This window comes from Apis laboriosa, unplaced genomic scaffold, assembly GCF_014066325.1.
Source record: "Apis laboriosa isolate Shangri-la unplaced genomic scaffold, ASM1406632v1 scaffold22_cov146, whole genome shotgun sequence".
Taxonomy (NCBI): Eukaryota; Metazoa; Arthropoda; class Insecta; order Hymenoptera; family Apidae; genus Apis; species Apis laboriosa.
Genome location: NW_025222414.1, coordinates 293,504 through 319,027, shown reverse-complemented (window position 1 = coordinate 319,027; position 25,524 = coordinate 293,504). Strand labels below are relative to the sequence as shown.

Sequence of the window (25,524 nt, the reverse complement as noted above, 5' to 3'; positions counted from 1 at the left end):
AATTTGTAATCTCCATTGATTTCGGATTAATTGTATTCTTTCTGCATCATTAAAATCGTTGTTGTTACTCAACGATTCGATAATAATCGTTCTAATTGAATATCATTATCGTGACTAATTTATTGATTTTTATAATAGAAAGTATAAATATGAAATCGAAATCATGGAATAGATACGATCTGAAGATACGTTGTAAAATGTCTCGAATCGATTTCGTGAATTTTGAAACGTTTGCTTTTTTTTTTTTTTTATTAATGCGGGTTTTAAATTGCCAACTTCAAGTAAAAATTATTCGACAGATATTTTTCCCGTGATGTAAATAAACAGGATGTAAATAAAGGATAATATAAATGTAATATATATGGCTGCCGATTTTGCCGATGAGAAATCCGTTAAAGAGGATACGAACGATTACGATATCATAATTATAGGAGCAGGTTTAGCTGGTCTTACATGCGCGTACACTATTCTGAATAAAGTTCAATTAGATATATTAATCATCGAAGCTAATGGTAAATACTTCTCCAAATAGAAGAAAATTATACGATGAAATCTTTAGATTTAAATTCGAATTAAAAGTTCTGTGAATAAATATCTTTTTTTTCTTTTTTTTTTTTTTTTTTTTTTTTACGATTCATCCAAAATCAGATGACGTAGGAGGACGAATTTTATCGAAAAAATTTTGCACTTCTTATCACGCCAATTCCTCGCAAAAACATATTACTAATCTATTGAACACGTTGCACATAAAAATTATGGAAAGAACGCATAAGGAGAGAAAGAATCGAATATTGTACGCGAGAGAAAAACCTTTGAAAATTTTACCTAAATTTTATGGAGCTGAGGTTCACAATTTTTTCCAAAGGGTAATACAAATTGCCATATTTATTTTATGACGAATTAAAGAGAGAATTTCGATAAATATTTATCGCGATTAAAGATTTAAATATTCGATATTCATTGGCACGTCTGCATTTTATCAAATGATAAAATCAATTAAAAGTATTTTTTATATCCTATAGTATTGCAATTATTTATCTTTTCAGATCGAAGAAAATTCATCAAGCATAAGATTTAGTAATTACTTCAAAACGGAAGAAGCAGAGAATCTTGCCGTGACAAGCGTTGAACAATTGCTCCGCCAAATCGTTCTCTTTCCTTATGTACGATCTCTGTGCCGGGCATATATATGCACTACCTGCGGTAACCTAATTTTTATCGATAAAAATCTTTTCTTATTGATTTTCTTTTACGGTAAAAAATGTTCGTGAAAGAAAAACATTTCCTCAGGCAAAATTGTTTTAAACAGCTATGCGAAATCTCAACGATATCTCGGCGCTTTGGTTCTTCGTCATGTTGTACGGTGCATCAGGTTTCTCCAACCGACTGAGGATCATGCTAGGCGACAATAATCAATATTTCGTACAAGTATTCACGCGCGAAAAAATTCATTAATTAAAAGAAATTATTGATTGAATCTGCATTGCGACAGGGTGGCATGTCTAAAATCACGCATACACTGTTGAAACGTATTTTACAAGAACAAGGTGAAATAAAGTACGTTGAGCCAGTTAGCAAGATCATGTTCAACGATGCCCAAGCTTACGTGTTCACGGAAAAGGAATATTTCAGGTATTGATATATATCGTTTGATACGAAAAAACAGATAGAAAAGAAAGTTTTGCAGATGCCAATTAGCAGTTATAGCAATACCTCCATCGATGATGGACAGTATCACTATCGAGCCATCCACGTATACGAAATCCTTGTACGCGCCGGCTGAGAATGTATTTTTCAACGTAACGTACAAGAAACCGTTTTGGACCGATGGTTCCATAAAAGATATCATAACCACGTGGGATTTTGCCAATAATTTGAACTTCGTCCACGACACGTCACACGAGCACAGCAATAAAGTTGTCCTGACTGGATTTCTCGCCGAATCTCATTTCACTCAGACGCGAAAGAAATGTCTGTTCGCTACGTTGGACGATTGTTACAAGTCCACCAATGCTTCCAATTATTTACGATACAAAGAATACGATCCTTCTTTGATAAACGATCAAGTGACGTTCGGTTGTCCGATGAGCACACTGAAACCCACCTCATTCGATGATCACCTGCACAAAGAGGAATCTTACGACAGGTGAGCGTGAAAATTTATTCATATCGATATTTTTCACATCGTGTTTCAATCAATTTTAATTCGATTCGAACTTCCTTCGAAAAAAGGATCTTATTTACCTCGAGCGAATACGCTAAGAATTGGCCCGGCACGGTAGACGGCGCGATCCAGGCGGGTGAAAGGACAGCTTTCGAGGTTTTGTTGCGAATTAGACCGCAAGTACTTTCTTTCCGCGATATGACTACTCTAGGGTAAATACGAGACTTGTACAAGTAACGATACAAATCAAATTATGAAGAATAAATAAAATTCTGTCTCTCTCTCTGTTTTTTTAATTTTTTTCCTTTTCTTTTCTTTTTTTTTTTTATTTTTTTTTTTTTTTTTTTAGCGAGATGATTAACGCGAAAACAATAAGAAGACATCGGACCTATTCCTGGAAAATATACACCGTACAATACCTTGGGATAATACTTCATGTTGCTATTTTCTTATCATTTTTAAGAGTGGCTTATGACTGAAATACACAACGTTAATTATTAAGTTGTAAGAGAGAGAATTTTAAATTTAATAATAAAATCAAACTTTCACGGACGATTGGCCGAAAATTATTCGATTTCGAGAATTATTTTTTTACGATATTAAAAAATTCGTTTACATTCGAAAATTAAAACTATAAGAAATCTCGTAACAGAGATGGAATTTTCATAAGCGCTTACTAAACAGAAACACGCGTATATGTGTTATAAATATATAAACGTTAAATGTGACCCCTAACGAGAAAACGATAGCTAGTATATAGTAGATATCAAACAGTTCCATGCTCTTCCTCCTTCCGTTAACATCTCGGATTCAAACTACAACTACAACGTACCGTATCTCGAATGAACATTTATTAATTATGTATCGTGTGAAAAACAAACTAATCTATCCTGATCTATTTAGTAATTAGAACACACTACATACATTACAATCGAAAATGTTCGATGACACGAGCGAGGATGAAACGGGATTGCGGACGCCAATAGTGCTGAGGAAAGGATCACGATGCAGTCGTGATTCAGGTAATTACATTTGATATCGACATTTGATCTGTGTATTATTTTTCTTTGTCGATTAAATAAAAAAAAGAGGCTTTCACCTTTATCATTTTATTATCGTTTATTATTAAAAAATATACATATACATGTAATAATGTGATATAAATACATTTAATCAAATCTTTGTTTTTCTTTTTTTTCGAGTCACTGAACATATAATTTAATTTTCACGAATTCATGGTCAATAATATACTTTATGTGAGTGTTTTGCTTGACATTTATTCGATGCGATATAGTAACTCCATCATCTATCACGAGTTCAATAATACTCGGCCAAATCCCAGAAGAGGTACTCCGTGTTTGGAGTCAACTACCAGAGGCGATACGTTTGGATCCTAGTTTGGCAGTTTTTCAAAGAGAATACGATCGAGTCCATCACACCGTGGGAGGAAGGTCCGTGCTTCTTAATGTCTCCTCTGTAAACATATAATATATAACATAATATATAACAGTATATAAATGGAAAATTTGATCGTCGATAACAATCGATAAAACATTTACAATATAAAATTGAATCGGGCGATAATTTATTTTTACATAATTATTTCGAATAATTTTTAACAGATTCACGGATGGAGCAAAGAAAGATTGTCTGGTGGTAAATATGTCCCTCGAGAAACCATTGCCGTTGAGGTAAGCGATGCTTCTTTTTTCTCTCTTATTATTTAAAATAAGTTTTAAAATGTTTTATATTTTAGATTGAAAAATAAGGAAAACGATGAGGATCTGAATATACAAGAGGCTCAAGAAACGAAACAGAAGCCTTTTTACCGATATGCCAAGCTGACTATATTGTGTCTCTGTTGGTTAATATTCAGCGTAAGTTTATCCTCCGATAAATTGTGTTAAATTTCTATCTATTGTATTTTCTTCGTTTCAGTTAATATTGGTAATTAAAAGCGAGAAGATCGAATCGTTGCATCAAATCTCAATACCCAGTGGACAAATAAAAAGTATCCTTCAACGTTTCGATACCGCACATAGAGAATAATTCAATTAAATTGTTATTAATTAATTTTTAAATTAATTTTTTAGGTTATAAAATGTACGGTGAAATTCCTAGGAAATATATCAGTATAATGCTAGAAGGATCGTTACTTCCTCCGGTAAAACCAATAGAATACGCAAATATATCGGATAGGTATTTAATGATATGGTTGGAATTCTTGTTCAACGAGGATAATAAGAGTAATCAATTTTTCAACGGATATGAAGAAATTAAGGTATCAATATACCGTATGATATATTAAGAAGAGATTTTTATCTTAATTGTCTAATATTTATAAATAAAAATTAATTACGTTAATATAGAATATAAGTGATATATGGGTTTTACCAATACTTCCTGAGAATCTAATGGACATTTTTCCTGGACAAAGGCATCAGAAGATATTTAATTTAAGAAATATGGATAAGAAGTACGCGCAAAAATGTTTAACGATCGAATTTTCAAATACATCTTTCTTCGAAAAATTGTATTATTTTATTTTACAGTGCGTTAGAGCATGGAGAGATATCGATCAAATTGAAAACTAATCTAGAATCGAGTTTTGCTATTTCCATCAGTTATGATTTATCACCTATAGACAAAGACGATGGGATAATTTATGCTGCATTAATTCTATTGGGATTATATGTACTTATAATATTCGAGGTAATAATTTACAGTTTCGTGTGTGAAAGATATCTTATCTTTTTATAATTTTAATTCATCATTATATAGATTGTACATAGAACTTTAGCAGCCATGCTAGCTTCGACTATGTCTATCGCGATATTGGCAACTTTAAACGAGGTAATAAAATCTTCTTAAAAAAAGATTCATGAAATTTCTCTGAACAGTTTTAAATGATATATAAAATCGTTTTCCAGAGGCCAACTATGAATGAATTAATATCTTGGATAGACGTCGACACGTTGTTATTATTATTCTCGATGATGATACTTGTTGCCGTGATCGCTGAAACGGGTATATTCGACTGGTTAGCAGTTTACGCTTACAAGGTAATTTAATTTCTAAATAAACATTTATATATCGTTAAATAATAATTATACTTGCACTTGCATACAAATTTTTAACGTTTTAAATTATAAAAAAATTTCTATTACGAGGAAAAAGTTTAACATTTAATTTTAATAATTAAAAAAAATTAAATAATATAATATAATTAAACGCGAAATATTTATATTATTAAAATAAAATATCTCTATTTCTCTCGTCCAATTTTCTTTCAGATAACTGGAGGAAAGTTATGGCCGCTCGTAGGTACACTATGTTTCTTTACAACGTTAATTTCATCATTCCTAGATAATGTTACGACAGTATTGTTAATGACACCGGTGACCATCAGATTATGCGAAGTAATGGAAATAAATCCTGTGCCAATATTGACAGCGATGGTGGTTTATTCTAATATAGGGGGTGCTATGACGCCAATAGGCGATCCACCCAACGTAATTATTACATCGAATCGCGATGTTATCAATAATGTAAGGGACTACTTCGAGTATTGATTTCTACAAATATTTCATTAAGGATTAAATTAAATCAATATAACGTATTACCGTAAAATAAAAATGTTTAATCACATTGCATTAACATTTAATCGTTAACATTCCTTAATCCATTATTAATATATACCTTATGTATTACATACTACTTTATCATTATTGTTCGTTGTTATTCAGGGCATCGATTTCAGTACATTCACAATACACATGAGCATAGGTGTAATATTGGTAGTGATCGTAGTATATGCTCAACTGCGATTCGTCTTTCGAGATATGGCTGCTCTTAAATTCGCCGAACCTCCAGACGTGCAGGTATATAAATATATCATTCTTTATTATCGTTTATCTCGAAACAAACAAGTTAAAAAAAAAAGAAAAGAAAAAAATTACTTAAATCTTTCGTTTCAGGAATTAAGGCATGAAATTGCCATTTGGCAAAGGGCTGCGGCAAGTTTGTCGAGTTATAGTAAAGATGAAAATTTAGTGAGAGAAACTTTGTTGAAAAAAGTTCAACGATTGCTCTCCCAGTTAAAAAAGAAGCTAATGACAGGCAGCGGGACACTTGAGAGATATAAAACTACGCTTGAGGAACTTCAAGAAAAGGTAAAATATTAAATATATATATATTCATTAATATCTTAATTATTATATTCGATTTTTATTTTATTACAGTATCCTATTCGGGACAAATGGTTGTTGGTAAAATCCGGATTTACGTTAATCTTCGTGATCACGTTATTCTTTGTGCACAGTGTGCCAAATCTGCATTTATCATTAGGTTGGACCGCTCTGTTAGGTGTTCTCTTATTGTTGATTTTAGCGGATAGCGAAGATTTGGATGGTCTGATGGCGCGCGTGGAATGGAGCACTTTGTTATTCTTCGCGTCTTTATTCGTTCTTATGGAGGTAGAGAAAAAGAAACATGCGATAAATAAATGAAATCTCGATTAAATTAATCGTGATTTTGTGACTTTAGGCTTTATCACGATTGGGTTTGATCGCTTGGATAGGAAAGCAAACAGAAAAGATAATTCTATCCGTGAACGAGGAATCACGATTGGCGGTAGCTATATTGCTATTGCTTTGGGTGTCAGCATTCGCAAGCACGTTCGTGGACAACGTGCCTCTTTCAACTATGATGATAAGGATCGTCACTACTTTGGCGCAAAATAATGAATTAAAATTGCCCCTACAACCATTGGTGTGGGCATTAGCTTTTGGCGCCTGTATGGGAGGTAATGAAACTTGACAGATAATTCGAATATTTCATTTGATTAATATTTATATAATGTATGCTATATATGCTTTTCTTGTGCAAAGGTGAGGGTTTGATAAAGACCAATATTAATGTGATTTATTTAGTTGAATGGATAGGAATATTTGCAGGAAATGGAACTTTGATTGGAGCTACTGCTAATGTAGTTTGCGCAGGAGTTGCAGAACAACATGGATACAAATTCTCTTTTATTCAATTTTTCAAGTAAGTAATTAATTTTAAGAAATTATCACGAGAAAGATCGCAAATTACAAAAATTCTTCGTACAAAGTATGTATTCTGTATTTTTTATTCAGAGAATATACAAAATAATAAATTAATAATTGATATAATAGGAATACATTTTGAAATTATTGTTTCTATTTACATTGATTAATTAAAGATTTTTAACAATGATTAATTAAAATTATTTTATCTTATTGATTAAATATCATAGCATAATCGTAATTCAAATAATTTTGCAAAAATTTTGCAATCGATTTTACCTAAACCTTTATACGCATTTTCATTTACGCGAGGCAATAATAAATCGTATGATTATATGAAATAACTTCTAACTAATCTAATATTGTATCGAATAGCTAGGTATACCGAGCGAATTCAAATCGAATAATAAATCGCGAATAAATTAAGCTTATTTTCACAAGAGCTTGTCGCTAATTCATTCTTCGCGTAATAATAATTTAATTAATTCGACAAATAATTTTCAATGCGTTCGTTTCAGAGTGGGCTTTCCAATTATGCTGACAAGTGCTATGACAATAACCATGTACTTAATGATCGCTCACGTCATTTTCCATTGGAACGGATAATGTAATTATAACGACCTATGTTTAACATTCTTAAAATAAAATGAAAATATCGGAAAAAAAATATATAAAAATTATTCGAATCAAATTTTTCTGTTTGGATTCTTTTGTAATATTGTTGATTGAATACATGATTGTTACATTGCAATTGTAAATTGCAACACTGTATAGATTTACTTCGATAAATTGTTTTAATAATCTGGTTATATGAATTTTTCATATAATTCCAATTCTTCTAATTATGAGAATTATATTACGTTAAGTTTTATTCGTGTATTTATTTTAATTGAAATCATCTTAATTGTATAAATCAAATTAAATAAATATTCTACATTATTGTATGATTTAATAATTGATCGTATTATTGAATAAAATATTTTAAAACTTTTATGAGAAAATGTTTATTGATATTAATTCGTTACACTAAATTGAAAAATAAATTATGTAATATTTATGAATACAGTATTTCATATTTAACCATAATCTACTTATTATTTTGACTTTTAATCATTTCAAGCGATAACATCAATTTTTTCATAATTTTTCCTATATGAAAATATCATATCTTTGATCTTATAATTTCCTTTAATTCAATCAATTTATAAAAGGGAAAGTGTTCAAAACCTCGCTATATAAATTAATCAGACTAATTAATAATCAATACAAATGTATACATATATTATCCATCAACCATGTATGATTTATGATTTTCATTTTGACTATTTATTTTAATGTTCTTTTATGTATATAGAAATTTAAACTCTTCGATTTGAACGATGAAAATCTAATAAATTACAAAAATTACATAACGATTGATTTCCTATAAAATTAAAAATTAATTCTAAATAAACATAATTAAGTAGATTACATATAATAATAAACTATGTTCTCATCATTCTTCAATTTTTGTTCTATATAAATATAAATAAGAAATTCATAAAAGAAGTATCATACTTTGACGCAAATATTTTAACTATATCTTGTAAATACCAAAACGATTGATTAACATTATCAAATTGCTAATCTTTTTCGTAAGGTACTATTTTTATTTTTTGATATATTGCTCAAGCGAGGTAAAAATATAAAAAAAGGAAAAAAATTACAAATAATAAAGAATTTATGTACAAAAATTTTGAGTTTTAGAATGTAATGTGTTGAACGTAGAACGTAAAATACTTCATTTATGAATATCGTTCTACATCATATAGGAAAATAAAATGATTATAAAAATAGGATGCATGTATAAAAATTAATGCATAGATGTAAATACTTAATTAATTTAAATTGAATAATTAATTAATTTAAATTTTACTCAAATGATATGGAATCTTTAGGTTTTTCAAGTTTTCAAGTTCCGCAAATTCATCTATTGATTCTTAAAATTATGTTTACTATCAAAATTAAAATATTTTACATAACCGCTAATATATCATAAATAAAACATAAATACATTACCTTAAATATGATTATATATATATGAAATGAATTACATACATGATTATTATTTATCCTTACATAATATACTTACAATATTGTTATACTAATTAAATATGATATTTCTTACGCAATAACTTAAATTTAAAAGATCAAATAGATTTAATTTATAATAATTACATATATTGATAATATTGATAATGTTAAATTAATTATTTCAAATATTTTTTTTCAAATATTTTTCTTTTCAAATACAGTGGACGTATAACATTTTTGTAATATATTCTTCTTCTTTCGTTTTTTATTTACTTATAGTACATATAAAACTGTTTGTGGCATTCTTTCAATGCTATTTCAATTATTTTACATGTGAAAATTTCATGAATATTTCATGAATATAATATTTTATGAATATTATTTTAAATTTAAAAAATTCATTAATTTTTCCAGGAAATATAATTTTAAAACCTAAAATATAATATATATATGTATATGTATGTATGTGTACATATGTATATATATATATATATATGTATATAATATGTATATAATATATATATATATATTTCTATAATATAATAGAATAAAATATTGATTAATTAAATATGTATAAAAATGGTGTTTTTGTAACAAGATTAATTTTAAATTTATTGTAATCTATTTAAATTAACTTCATTATTTTATTATTTATAATTTTAATCAGTAAACAAAATATATGTAAAATACAAATATTTCAAAAACACCATTTCAATATAATAAGTATAATATAATATAATATTATAATAATATAATATAATATAATAATATATTTAATATAACTTAATTTTAAAGAAATTTAAAATTTGTTCAAAAATATTACGATTTGTTCAGGTAATCATATTCTTAAAAAAATTTAAATTGATATAAATATATCATATAATATTAATATAAGAATCATAAAAAAAAATTATCTTATACTTAATATATATTTATAATGAATTACAATTTTTAAACGCACATGTACGTATTAAATAAAATAATTATTCGTATAGAACGTTTAATTATTATTTGTTGTTCAAATAAAGATTTACAAAAATAATAACGTGCAACATTTACTGCTTATCGAATTAACTATATTTATAGTTATTATTTTGTGATTTCAAATTTTTAATATGCATTAAAGATTTTTTAAATATAAACTAATTATTTCTGATTATTAAAATAATTCATAATGTCATAATTCATCAAACGTATATGTATAATTAATTCTATTCATCTTTTGTTACAATAATGAAATTAGTTTATAATGCATTAACTATTTTATAAATATATTTCAATATTATACTATATAAATCTACGACGGTCGCAAATATTTCAAATTCATTATGACTTATAGAAGAATGCTGTACTCTTCACATTCTTAGTACTAGTGATCATTTTAATTTTTTATTTAATTTTTTTTTTTTTTTTTTTTAGATATTTATCTAATCTGGTATATATCACTCTAAATCACAAAAAATATTTACATGTAATTTAAAAAAATTAATGAATCACAGCAACAAATGGGACATATTTATTATGTATATAGTTTTGCATTTTTGTATGGATAAGTATTTTTTACATGGACAGATATTATTAAATAACATGATGTCATTATAAAGTAAAATATACTGAACGAAATTAAATTTATCTATAAGATTTTTAAATTCATTATTGCATCAAACAATTAAAAATATCAGAATAATAAATATCATGATATTTAAAAAATATCAATTATACTGGTTGAATTTATATGAAGGCATTATAACTTTTATATAATGAAATATTTTGAATTTTCATTTTTATCGAAAAATCTAAATATACTTGTGCCCTTCTACTGTATAATTTATGAAATTAATTATAATTTTTACAGTAGATATAAAAGCACTGAGCGATTATTTTGGTATGATCGATTTGGTAAATCTCGGAATGCCTGAAGCAGCATGCAAACTTCACACGAATATATTTCTGTTCAACATACATTACTTCATCAATACGAAACACAATCGAAAGTATATATAAATTCTTATAAAATATTTATATATATATATATATATATTATGCTTAACATTCGTAACAAAATAATATATGACTTACCTAAATTGTTGAATTAATAAATTTTGTTATAAACTACCGTTTATAACGTCCTTTTATTAATTGTAATGCTTTTGCCATGAGTGGTGCTTTTGTTTTCTTCACTATATCAGTCAACAATGAAAACAAAAAATTTATATTAATATATTAAAATATTCTAAGTTAAGCCAATATCATATATAAAAATACATACATGTTTTTGTATTACGAGATATAGGTGGTGGCGGAACAGATATATTTGTAGCAGCAGTAGGTCCTCCGCCGCTGATTAATTTTTTCTTTAAATTAGATGCTGTGGTAGGTATAGAATTAGCAGTACCATATTTAGCTTGTTTTTTAAGAATATTTCTGGGAGGTTTAACAATATTGTCTACATATGCAAGTTTAGTAGATCTTACAGGAACAGATTTATCTATTGATTGTTTTATATTAGCCGTAAGTGTTTTCAATTTTGCTTCTCTTTCATCCAAACATCGCTGTTAATGAATAGAAAATACAAAATAATTAATACGAAATAAGATAAAATAAAAAAATAATTTAAATAATGCAAATCTATTTATTCACCATATATGTCTCACGCCATGTCTCCATTTCTTCTCTTTGTTTATTTCTAAATTCACGATTACAGTGATATTGCCATAATTCATCTGTATCTTCAACTAAATAGGGATTGTAGTGTTCCAACATAAAAAGCTGATCTGCTGTTGCACGTTCCAGAACAGGTTTTATTATATCAAAAGGCACACCTCCCGTAAATTCAAGTGCTATTTAAAAAATAAAAAAAATATAATATATATATATATATTAAAACATCTTAAAAATATGATTATATAATTTATAAATAACTTACCATCAATATTTTCGATCAATACCCTTGTACATAATTCAAATAAAGTTGGTACACTCGTGTAACCAGATTTATTTCCTGAATATACTTTTGTTCTAAAATTAAAATTACAATTATAACTACACATCAACATATATTGTTCTACATATACATATTTTTACAATATATACCTTTGATTTTTAACATAGATTACATCTGTAAGAAGTTTATCTTCTTCCTTACGCTGAACTGGGTTAACATATGGCAGTGGCTTATAATTTGGACTAATTTCAGGTAATGTAGATGCTAAATCTACATTTAATGGCTCTAATTTTACATTTGATGTTAAAAGGGATGGAGTCTACAATAAAAAAAAAATAAAAATTTCTTTATTAATAATTATTTATAATAATTGTTTTTTTAATTTATTTTAATGATAAAAAGTTCTTTAAATAATATAAAATAATAAAACATAAATTACTTGTAAATTGTCACTTGTTGGTTCAATTTTCACTGTGATTTTTTTATTACTTATAGTAGTTGATTGTTCTGTTTTCATCACTTTAGATGTGCTTGTATTTGGAGAATTATTATTACGTTTTTTTGATACTTGTGTCATTGTACACATACCTAGTGCTTCTGCAAAGCTAGCACCTATAAACAGATAAACAATATTTATAATTTTTTAAATTTAGAAAAATAACAATATAAAATATAATATTATAATATATTATCTTATAAAAATAAAAATAATAAAATTCATTGAAATTTAATTACTGAATATAAAAATTTTAAAGATTATATTTCATAAAAAAAATTATAAAATATTTTGATATTAAAATATAATTATACTTTCTATTTTAGTTTATATTTTCATCATAAAAATAAATTAAGTAAAATACAAAATCAAATAGTATATATTCATACATAGAATATATTAAATAATTTGATAGAAGCATATAATAATGTTATAAAAAATATAATTTATTCAATATTCTTAATGAAGAAAAGAAAACAAATATCGCATATCTATTTTGATCATGTATGAAATACAAACACAATTATATTTATAAATGTAACTAACCAGAGTGGCAATCGATCCCTCCGTCGCCATTAATTTCTTGTTTTATTTTTGTTAAATCCTTAGGTTCTTTTGATCCATATTTCATATGTTTTGAATCTTTATTGCTTTTACTTTCATGTCTATTTTTTTCTCCCTTATGATCCTTTTTTTTAGTCCTATCTTTACTTTTATCATGATGCTTATCACTAGAGGAACTATTGTGATGTTTTAATTCTGAAGATTCCTTAGAATGATCACTTCGTTTAGTTTCATCTTTATTATGATTTGTATGTATCTCAATTTTATGTTTATGTTTCTCATTATTATCTTTTAATTTGCTATTAGATGAATCAGTTCGAGATTTGCTAGAACTGCTTTTTGATTTTTCATGAGAATCTTTTTTTTCATATTTAATTTCATTTTTAGTTAATACATCTTTATCCTTGGGCTCTTCTTTTATTTTAATTGTATTTAATGTAATACTATTATTATGCTTTTCAAAACTAGAAGATACTTGAAATTTAATTTCATCATTTTCACTGTCTGAATATTTCCTTCGTTTACTTTCTTTTTTAAGTATATTTGAATCATAATTTTTTCGTTTTTTATGATTTTCTTCATTAATTCTAGATAAGCTATTGCTATCTATAGATTTATTAGAGTGTTTTTCTGTATTATCAGATTTATTATGGCTATGATGTTTAGAACTTTGTATTTCATCTTTCTTATAGGCACTTTTATCTTTTGAAGATTTCTTGTCACTTCTTGATTCATGTTTATGACTATGTTTAATTTTATCATACTTCTTTTGTTTTTCTAAATCATTATTTGAATTTTTAGCAACATCATTGTCCATTTTTGATTGAGATTCATTAATTTTTAATTTGGATTCATATTTTGAACCATATTTATTATTATGTGATGTATGTGACATTTCAGATTTTTCTGACTTGTGTTTATACATATCTTTTTGATTTTCTTCACTTTTATGTCTAAAAAATCAGTTATATTTATCTATCTATTATATCTATCATAATATATATATATATATATTTATCAAAGAGAAAAAAATATTATCATATTAAATATAATAATTCTGCATTAAATTAATAAATACAATATAAAATAATAATTATATATGTTATATCTACCTAATAGAATTCTCTTCAGATTTTGGGGATTCACGATTATTTATATTATAGCTATCAGGTGCATCAGGAACATATGCTTCATCATCATATTCAACTTCACCTTCGCTAGTTTCTTCACTAGCAACCATTGCTTTCCATTTTGCTACAAGTGCTTTAGCAGCATTTCCTACACCACCATCATATTTTCTTAAACCATTTACAGTACGTCCTACACCAGTTTCTTGAAGATGCTGCACTGTTACTGGCAAATTAGATAATTTTGAAATACAATAAATAACCTGTAATATTTAAAATAATATATATTAGTTAATACATTAATTATATAAATATAATGTATCAAATAATTAAAAAAAAAATATCAAAATAAAAAAACATATAATAAGACTATAATACAAAAGATATAATTTTTATTTTAAGAATGAATAATAAAATATAAAATTAATATATAAATGTTAAATTTATAGAAGTAAAAATAATATGCAAAAATTATACATTTTTTAAAAGGATTGATTTTATATGAGGAAAAAAGCAAAATAAAAATACAACAATAGAATAAATGTTACAAAAATTTATTTTCATTTAAGAATGAATATATGTGTATATATATATATATATATATTTATACACATATATACACATATATATATATTTATTTATTTATTTTTATAATATACACGTTATATTTATATCGGGTTTATAAATAGTTATAGAATTTAAATATTGTCATAATTGTATTTAAATTTCATTATAAGGTTATATCCAACTATATTAATAAAACTGCATCATCGTATACGTTGCTAAAATTTTGTAGAATACTAAAATTAGTACAACAATACATACTCTATCTTCATTGTCATCGCATTTTTCAATATTTCGCTGATAATGCTTAATTTTATCCAGTACAGACATTATTGTAGCTGCCAGCTGCTAACTGCTGTTTGTCCCGAATTTATGAACAGATGGACACAAACGATGGAAAAAGTTACTTTCAATAGAATATTAGTTTTATTAGCCACGCAATAAATTCCATTGACTAAATTGCATTTATAGATTCACATTTATTTAGAAAATGCTATTGCATATAATGTAAATTAAAGAGGGTATGTATGAAGTTCATTTTTATATAATTGAATAGGATACATAAAAGTAAATAAAAATTAATAGTCCGAACTTGAAAATGAAATCGTATTTTACAAGTAAAAAAAGCTAGATAATAATAATAAAGAATATAAGAAACATATATAATATAAAATTAGATTGCAAAAATTTTAATTACTTCATATGTATGACATGACAATTCGCAATGCTTTAAACTTAATAAAAATATATGTATAGAATGTGGTAAGATTCGTAATATGATGTGAATCACGTCATTTACTATGGATTTTATAGATTTTTATGGATATTATAAAGAAAGAAATAAATAGAATAATTTTAGAATAAAAATTATTAAATCATTTAATTATAAATCATTTAGTAAAAAACTATTTAATTATTATTTTTTAAGGTAAAATTTTTTTTATGTTTTCATATAGCTCAATATCCTTTTTTATGAAAAATATCAAGCTATATCTATAAATGCTTCATAAATGATACAATATGAAAGAATTTGAAATTTATAAAAACAAATTATTCTTATTCTTTCTAAGAGATAAATATGCAAATAAAATATATAAGTATCCATATAAATATATAAAATCTGTTTTTAAATTATATTTTCCTAATATAATATAATCGAAAATTTAGATAAAAAATTTCTGATTCTAAAATTGTGGAAAAATTTCTCATGTCACTTCCTGTCCACATATAAAAAATAAATTTAAATAAAAGATATATATGTATATGATATATAGAAATAAAAAAATTGTTAAATATATATTTATGAGATATCAAAATTCCATGGAATAATCAGTAGATTTGAAAAGAATAGATAATAAAGCTAATCAAAAATTGGCGCCGTATCACGAACACATGGATAACGTAAAACAAATATAGATAAAGAGGAAAAATACTGGGATAAAGATAGAGATATAATAAAAATATTGAAATCAGCGCCATCTTCAGAGTGCCGTAAATGAAACTTACAAAGGAAGGATAAAAAATAGAAGAAGAAAGATAGAGATAGAGTAAAAATTGACTATCAACGCCATCTGTTGAGTATTTTTTGAAACATATATCTAAATATATCACGAGATGTCGCTGAATTTCAATTCTTACTCTACTTTATCCTGTTTTAAGAAGATATTGTCCAAAGTCAAAAGATGGCGTTAGTAATCAATTCTCGCCTTATCTCTATCCTTCTCTTATTATTATATTATATTTTCTATCCTTCCTTTACGAGTTTCATTTGCGGCACTCTAGAGATGGCGCTGATTTCAATATTTTTACTGTATCTTTGTCCTTTTTTGATTATTTTCTTTCTTTGTTTATATTTGCTTGAACACGTAACCATAACGAAATACAAAACGTATTTGAATTGAACAGACATTGTTTCATTTTCCTTTCAAAATTATAATCTGAATTATATTTTTGATTTTATAATATAATATAAAAACAATGAAATGTGGAACCATCATTTCAATTATCTGTTCCACGATAATTATATTTTATATATAAATATAATCTTGTATAAATTCATATATTATAAGATCGATATTTATAAGAATTTTATTTTATTTATAAAAATTTTATTTTATTCTATTTCTTATTTATTATGTTTATATTATATTTATTATATTTATTATTTATATTGAAATTTAATTTCAATTCATACCATTAATAACATTGCTATCTTATTTTAAAATCAAATTAATAAAATTATAAGAATGTCCTAATTTCTCTAAGAGATAAAAAATAAATTGACGAATAAGATTCTGTATCTCGTTTGCGATATATAACAAGTATTTTTCTATTGAATTTAAATCAAAATATTGCTTTGAAAATATATCAGTTCAAGGATTTACGATAAGTTTATTAATAATATCAAAGATCATTTAAAATACGAAGATCTAGTACAAGTCATTATTCATTCATATGCTTAATCTTATCGTATCGTTTGTTAATTATAATTATAATATAATATCATAAAAATATAAACAAAATTTTTTTTATTTATGATTTTAATAATTAATTTTTAATGCAATATTTTTTTCACATATCGGTGAATATTATAAATCATGAAATTATTACATAAATTATTATTGATATTACTTTGAATATATATTCTTACGCATATTTCAATAAAAAAAAAAACTTTATATAAAATATAAAATAAATAAATTATATATAAAATAAAAGAAAATTAAATATTTCGCATTATTCAAATATTTCTATCATTCATTTTTGTGAATATTTGTGATTTTAATTATATTGCAATTTTTAATTATGTTGCAATTTTATACTCAAGTTTTATATTCAATTTATGGAAATATTTAGAGAGATATGGAAGAATTTAGAGAGATTTTTTTTTATATTATTTAAATAAAAGCCACGAGCAAACTTAATTACGAGAATATACGACAACGTATATCTTTAATTAATTAATCTTTCTAATTATAATTATATATAGATATAGATTTAAATACCGAGAACACGAAACAAGATTCACGAATTAATACTTTATTAGATAGATTGAATATTAATAATTTTCAGCAAAATAGTAAGATATGAAATAAATTTTAAATAAGAACGATCGATATCTCTTTCGAGTATATATATATATATTTTTCTTTTTTTTTTTTTTTACAAAAAGAAATCGCGATGCACAAGTAAATTTAAGTAAGGCCTGTTTAATTGGTTACTTAATGTGAAGCGTGCGAAACGAGAAAGTCATAGGGTTAACCAATTTATTGTTTCTGTTGCTTGAAAAATATCGTCCGTTTCACAATTTTGCATTGTTTCACATATTTATTTGCAATATTTCTCATTTATCATTCCTGAATAATTTTATTATAGAAAATTGGATATAATGTAAAAAAAGAAAAAAAAAAACTTGAAAAAATATCAAATTGCATTTTTATACGTGCAAAAAATGGAAATATAATTCCGTTAGAATTTATTATTCTCGGGAAATAATTATTATTAACATATATATGTCGTTTAATCTAATAAGTTCGTGTTTATTTCCTACATTATTCTAATGATCTCAATAATTCATTTAATTTCCTGCTGACGTTATCGATATCGCGAAAAAGTATCACATCAGTGACATCGATTTTTAGATTCTTTTTTTTTTTTTTTTTACGAAGGAGTTGATGATCTTTCCTTAATCGGGCACCTTTGACATATAACATTATTATTGACCAGATATGTCTTATAATTTAAGTTTACAATATATATATATATATATATTTTTAGAATCCTGGAGAAAATAACGAAATAATTACAAATATTCGATGTTATTCCAATTTTGCGAATAATATTATTGGTCGAAAAATGGAGAGAAGAAAAATTTTGTAAAGCAGGTGCAACAAAGGTAACAAAGATTCACTATTCGAGAAACAAGATTCTTGAATAAGAAAGAGATAAAAATATCGTTAATTTTCAATTTTGGAATAAACAAATATTTTACACTCTCCTTAACTTACTCCCCTCTTCCTTAACTCTTTTCTCCATATTTCACGAATCGAATCGCTAATAATTGGCACGATAGACACGAATTCGAATCACTCGATATCCTCACTTATTCGCAAAACATTTCCTCTGTGCCGAATTTATTTTTTAATCTCACGTATACATTTACATACAATATTATATATATATATATATTATTATATTATAATTGTATTATATAATAGATAGAATTGTTACTTACTCAATATCGAAGAAATCCCCTTGATAACTTGATTAATCGTTATGAACGATCGGCAGCCTGTCGTATATAACACTTCCAAAGTTCTTCACACTTTCCACACCTTCCACAATTCGCTCAGAAACTCGAGAATGCACCGAGAGACTTTAACACTTGTCAAGAGTTCACTCAGGACTAACATTGAACGACCACCGACTTCTACTTATGCATGCAAAATTCGAAGGGATGGGCATGGTCAACGGGTATTGTTAAGGGTATTAGTAAAATTGTCAAAATTTCGGATTGGTCAGCTGGTGGAAGAGAGGCGAACGATTGGTAGATAAGCAATTAAGAGAAAGTGACTGCCAGAAAGGACAACCAAGGTGATATCGCTACCCTTAACCACCTGTCCCGTTATCCTCAGGTAACTAGGGGCAGGTAATAAAGCAATAGAATAAATATCTCGGTCATAAATTGTCATAAAAACATGTCAATCTTTCAACTGTTATTGTAAATCATGATATGTGGTTACTTTTAAATTAGGATTATCACGAGTTATGGGTTGGAAACAGTTAGAATTTTTGACAAAATCTTTGGAAAATATATGGGAAAATATAGGTATGCGAAGAAGAAGAAACAATTATATGGGTATGAACGAAAGAAGAAACAATTTCGATTGTTAAAGGAATTAAAAATAAATAAAAATAAATAAATAAATGGGAAACAATTAATTTCTTTGGAATTGCAATTATATTTGACGCGTATTTCAATAAACAATTTGACAAATGATTTGTCGTACGTTATAATTATTGCCCGACTGATTTTTTCGACTTTGTCTCTTCGTCGTTGTAAACATATTAAATTGTTGCACAATCTTTTTTTCCTTTTTTGCCTTATTTTACAACAATAAACAATAAAACTTTCCGCTCTTCGTCATTACATCTTCTCCTTCAATCCTATCCTTATTACCTGCAGCTCCAATTTCATGAAACGTGAAAATAAATTGAACATCTTGTATCATCGTGCATATATATATATAACTACATGCACGGACGAAACATTCGTAAGTGAAATAAAAAATTTCACCGGCAGTTAGATAGTGTTCTTTATATACATATATCTTTCATAACCTTGTCTCGCAACTTTCTAAGGTTCTAATCTAAAAAAATGCACGGATGAAGCTTTACAGTTATTCAAACCTTAAAACATTCAGTTCCGTGTGATGCGAATAACTTTCCATAATTCTAAATAAGCAATAAAGAAGAATATCGAGAGGACTATGGAATATGACTATGAAAGAAATTCTAGCAATTCGAAACGTGTCTCGTGAATAATTATTTTCGCAAAATAATAAATATCTCTCCTTCTCCTGTGTTCGGAAAAAAAAAAAAAAAAAAAAAAAAAAAAAAAGAAAACAGAACGAACAGAGCTTCTTCTTTTTCTCTCTCTCTCAACGTATATAACGCGAGATTTTAAAGAAAAATGCACTCGATCCACTCCCCAGCTCATCGGAATTGGGGAAGAAACGAGAGAGGGATCGACGAAGAGGGAAAAACCGTTTTTAATTATATTTAATTTTGCAAAAATTTTCGCCACCCCGTTTCTCCTTCCTCCCCCCAAAAAAATTTCATCACATCGTCCATCGTATCGACAGACACGACTCGTCGGTCGGTTCTTCGAGGGAGGAACGAGAAGAAGGTTGGCTCTCGACCTTCGAAGGGAGGAGGTTGCGAAAGTAAAGCGATCGGATGGGAGGAGGTGAGGCGCGATAAACGGGGGATTTTCACTCGGCGTCGGTCAAAGTATACTTAGCCACCGGAGTCGAACGAAAGAGCCGGATCATTCAATTCGCGACAGAGGGGGCGAGAGAGGAGCGTGGTGCCCGTTTCCACGTACTCTCCGGTGTCCCTACCACTTTCTTTGCCCACCAAGTGGGCATCGCGTTCTCGTTACCGTGGTCCACGCTGCACTACTGTTCCACTATCTCCTCATTCACTTCGCGATTCGACAGAGGGAACACGCGCTTACCTGGCCGACACACGCTCATCCTTCTTCGCTCGGTTTCACGAATCGATCATCACGAATCGATTCATCGTCCACGACTCCTGTTTCTTCCCGTTTTCTTTTTTTTTTTTTTTCACCCTTCGTCGTTTATCCCTTCGTCGCGGTTCCACGAAGAAGAAGAAGAAGAAGAAGAAGAAGAAGTCTCGTTTTCAAAGGATCGCTCTTTTTTTTTTTCCTTAATTTTCTCGCGAAAGTGATGGAATCGGGCCGAGAGTTTGATCGTCTCCTCGATCTCTTCGATCTCTAAATATTCTCGCGTATCGAGAAAGTGCGAGCAAAAAAAAGAGAGAAAAGAGAGTATAAAAAATTCTCTCTCTCTCTCTTTCTATATATATATATATATATCTTAAATTTTTAAATATTTAAAATTTCACCGATCCGTCTCATCATTCGATCGATCTTGATCGATTCATCATTTCATCGAATCGTTCGTTTTCTTAAAAAAAATCTGTTTCCCTCTGAGAAAGAAAAAAAAAAAAAAAAATCATCGACCAGAGAAGAAGAATTACGAGGATCGAGAGATCGATGACGGGGGTCGAGAGTTGGAGCGCGATCGTCGATCAGTGGACGAGGAAGCGGAACGGTGAGATGATAAGGCCGCTCGCACCTTGCACGCGAGGCGAAAAGTAGGCGAAGAGGAAATCCCTGCGGAGTGGATATCGAACGAGGGCGGACGAGATCCAGGATAGTGGCGTGTGGCACATTTGCCGTACAGAGAAAACCCGTCTCCAATGGTTTTTCTTCCTTCCATCCGCTCACTTCCACTGTTCCACGTTCTTACATAAAGGGGGATTTTGCCGACCGTCAGTTAATGAACCCGGCTGTGCGCGCGTATATACAGGGAACATCCGTCGCCGAGTTTACGTAAGTAGTAAATATGAATAAATTTTTATCTTATCTTATGCGAGAGTGAAAGAGAGAGAGAGAGAGAGAGAGAAAGAGTAGAGTGAAACAGAAGAGGGATAAGAATAAGAGTTGTGTTCCTCCTTGGTCCTTGGCTGCCTTTATACTTTTGCCGCGACGAGAAACGGTCCGTTTCTTGTCCACCTTCCTTCGATTCCTTGCAATTCAATTCCGTTTTTTATTTTATGCCGATTCTCTCGGTTTTTGCGGATTGGAAGGAAATGGAGGAACGGTTTTATTTCTAACTTTTAGAGAATCTTTTGGAACGGGTTGGCTTGGAATTCTTGAAAATTTATCATTTCCAATAGCGATTGGAAATATAAATATAATACGAATAGAGTTCGAGAGTAAGTTATTTCCAATTTTTAAAGTAAATTGACGTAATTGATCGCAGTGACGATTGTTGCCTTGAAATTTACTCTCGTAAATTCGTACGTATGGGACACGTAGCTGTACAGTAATAGGAAAAGAAATATCGTAGAGCGTTCAGATGCAAAATTTCTTTCTTAGGTTCAAGAAGCGTTTCGTTTAATTTTTTGAATGGCGATAAAGTGTTATTGCGATGAATAGGGTTCGAGTAAGTTTGACGTAATTGCAATGACGATTGTTGGCTTAAATTATTCTCGTAAATTCGTACGGGATATGTAGCTGGACAGTAATAGGAAAAGGAACACCGTTCAAACAAAATTTCTTTCTCGGGTTCGACAAGTTCGGTTTAATGTTTGGAAAAATGGCGATAAAGAGTTACTGGGATGGAACTCGTAAATGCTCCAACTTCTAAGTGACTTCTAAGCTTCGAAAAATTTTTGAATCAGTTTGAATTCGTTTATCGGTGCAAGAACAATCAATTGCACTAATTATTCGAATTATTTAGTGATTATTTAAGTTAGACTTAAGAGATCATAGACTTTTTTTTATACCAATTTTTATTTATTGGAAGATATTGGCTGGTTAGAGATATAATTAAAAATTTATATCGTATTTGTAAAATCTTCTTTTTTTTTGTAAATTTACCATACAACGATAATCGATCAACTTTACGTAAATCCATCAATGTGGAACTTTTCTTACCATTGTTTCACTCAGCCGAGTTTTGCCCCATTATTACACGGTACGTTGACTTGAACTACTGGAAACTTATTATTTAATATTTAGGACAAGTTCACTTGCCTCGCAACGTTGATCAGTCATTGTCAAAACGTTTAAATTTCATTATAAACATACAGTCATTGACATTAAGACATTAGCCTTGACTTCTCTTCTCAAATGCCTTACGTATGTAAAATATGTAAGATGTGTTATATAATTTTTTTTTAATCTTATTTTTTTCTTTTTTTCTCTGATATATTAAATATCATCTTATCGAATGTACGAATGTATATGGTGAAAGTATCGAGAAATTTTTGATATAGAAGAATTGATTTGGAAAGAATTATTTCTATTATAAATATATCTATTATAAATACAAAAGTGCAAATTTGAATGCAATAAATGTAATTACGTGGTTCGCTCTGAACAGTGTTTCGCAAAAATATTCGCTTTCTCTTTATGAACTCAAACTTTTTTCATTATAAATATTCGCTATAATTCGGTATAAATATATATTCAGAGTCTCGGAATATTCTTCTAATTTGCTTATCTTTTTTTTAACACGTTACAAGAATCTCGACTTTGTCAAAATTACAGGCAACAACTTGAGAGGCGAATCTTTGATCACTTGTTCAAATAATAGTTAATAATATTATGTGATAATATTAACATAAGAGATTTCTAAATGTTTAATGTCCAAGCGATTCTATACTTTACTTCAAATAAATAAAAAAAATTTTTAAACCTTGTTGATTTAACATTACAACAAAGTAAATTCTTCGATTTTCTCTTTATTTTCTCGATGATATCAGTTTTTTTTTTTTTTTTGTCAAAACATGTGTCGAACGATTTTTTTATACTATAAAATAAAATCGTTAATTAATGAAAATTGGATAATTAGAATTTGATTAGAACAAGTTTATTTATTTTAATTATTAATTAATCAACCGATTATTATTAATTGAGCATAAAAAAAAAGATCTAATAATAATTAATATTCAAAATATAATTAATAATTTCATAATTAAGAGGGATAAAATTCAAATTGGATTAAAAAAAATTATTTACGATTATTACGATATCGTTCACATGTTGTGATAACACAATTGTGATGAACACAATTAATATTTTCAATATTAAATGTGAAGATTTTTCACGAGGAAAATTTAACTTATAAACCAGACGATGAATCTTCGAATTTGAATCTATCGCGTCTCTCCCCTCCCTCCTCTCTCCCTCGATATACGATAATTTTTGTTCAAATCTTACAAGTCATAGTCATGATATAATCGGAGATCGTTTAAATAAAATTGTTTGCAATATTTTTTTTCTTAAATAAAAATAGAACTTAAGCAGAATGAGAATTTTATTTAAATAATGATTCGATTCGATTGATAATTAAAAAAATTAGAGAAGAGAGGACGATTTCTTCAGCGAACGTATATAACGGATCGGGATTGAGATAAATAAATTTCGAATTCGCCTCTATGGTAAATTATTATCAAAATTTATCATCAAGAAACAGAAATAACAAGTGGGATGATTTTACAGATTTTGAAATGAGAGATTTCAGTGAACTTGAATATTTCGAATATTAACTAACGGCATATCGACGATTCCAATATAGTCAATTTCGATTTTTTTTTTGCAGTTATGTAACGATTCTTTGCATAATAAAAAAAAAAAAAAAATGGTTAGTCTTGTTTACGATAATAATACTATCTAATCATTCGATAAAACCACTTTTTTTTTTTTTTTTTTTTTTTTTTTTTTTTTTTTAAATAAATGTTGCAAAGCGATCGAGTATTCGTATAATCTCAGATAAAATCTCGTGATAAATTTCTAATATCTTTTGAACGGATCTAAAACGGATAAAGTAAAAGCAAGATGAAAGAAAAAGGGGGGAGTGGGGGGGGTGGGGGGGGAGGAAGAGGAAATTCTTCTCGTTCTTAAGATAAAAATAACATTATGGAAATATAAAAAAAAGATCTACGTGATGAAATTCGATGCAAGACATGGACGAAACGTACAATGTTAGTATGGCACGGATAGTTATAGTATCTCGTTTATGCATAATAATGTAAAATTATTGCGAATGCGGTTTTGTATCAAAACCACAAGCCCAAGATAAATACTTCCTGTATTCATCCTTCTTCACGCTGGCATTGTCTGGAATGCTTACCTCAAAATTTTTATCTCCTTGCTTCCTGAGATTGCTGTGCAACAGAGACATCATTTTTTATATATATATATATAAAAAAAAAAAAAAAAAAAT

The 25,524-nt window shown here is 27.6% G+C and overlaps 4 protein-coding genes across 7 annotated transcripts in view; 3 read left to right on the top strand and 1 right to left on the bottom strand.

The window, feature by feature from the left end:
• Positions 1-1,311: 1,311 nt before the first annotated feature.
• On the top strand, positions 1,312-2,380 carry LOC122713142 (amine oxidase [flavin-containing] A-like). The gene is made up of 4 exons (XM_043933356.1): positions 1,312-1,428; positions 1,493-1,632; positions 1,688-2,146; positions 2,233-2,380. The coding sequence occupies exons 1-4, from the start codon at positions 1,312-1,314 to the stop codon at positions 2,378-2,380; spliced, it is 864 nt and encodes a 287-aa protein (XP_043789291.1).
• A 721-nt stretch (positions 2,381-3,101) lies between these two features.
• Positions 3,102-8,113, top strand: LOC122713141 (P protein-like). Its single transcript, XM_043933355.1, has 17 exons — positions 3,102-3,186; positions 3,459-3,615; positions 3,787-3,855; positions 3,921-4,041; positions 4,103-4,175; positions 4,258-4,445; positions 4,534-4,640; positions 4,717-4,876; positions 4,946-5,017; positions 5,095-5,226; positions 5,458-5,712; positions 5,911-6,045; positions 6,142-6,336; positions 6,406-6,639; positions 6,710-6,968; positions 7,120-7,213; positions 7,734-8,113. Exons 1-17 carry the CDS (start codon positions 3,102-3,104, stop codon positions 7,819-7,821), a joined length of 2,424 nt encoding a protein of 807 aa, XP_043789290.1. The 3' UTR covers positions 7,822-8,113.
• On the bottom strand, positions 3,316-15,576 carry LOC122713140 (transcription elongation factor B polypeptide 3). Of its 4 annotated transcripts, none has more exons than XM_043933352.1 (10): positions 15,245-15,576; positions 14,405-14,682; positions 13,275-14,245; positions 12,672-12,844; positions 12,382-12,551; positions 12,215-12,306; positions 11,929-12,128; positions 11,558-11,840; positions 11,368-11,468; positions 3,316-3,638 (listed from the first exon to the last, which is right to left on the bottom strand). In XM_043933352.1, the coding sequence occupies exons 1-9, from the start codon at positions 15,311-15,313 to the stop codon at positions 11,401-11,403; spliced, it is 2,304 nt and encodes a 767-aa protein (XP_043789287.1). In that variant the 5' UTR covers positions 15,314-15,576; the 3' UTR covers positions 3,316-3,638; positions 11,368-11,400. The 4 variants fall into 4 exon arrangements, with proteins under 4 accessions (XP_043789287.1, XP_043789289.1, XP_043789288.1 ...); XM_043933354.1 differs by lacking the exon at positions 3,316-3,638 and adding an exon at positions 9,489-9,720; XM_043933353.1 differs by lacking the exon at positions 3,316-3,638 and adding an exon at positions 11,028-11,238.
• Positions 15,577-21,197: 5,621 nt separating this feature from the next.
• LOC122713092 (scavenger receptor class B member 1-like) overlaps positions 21,198-25,524 on the top strand; it is a 25,080-nt gene continuing 20,753 nt past the window's right edge. Inside the window, exon 1 of the mRNA XM_043933234.1 lies at positions 21,198-22,121. The gene's annotated coding sequence lies outside the window, so the exon portion shown is untranslated. The remainder of the gene's footprint in view (positions 22,122-25,524) is intronic.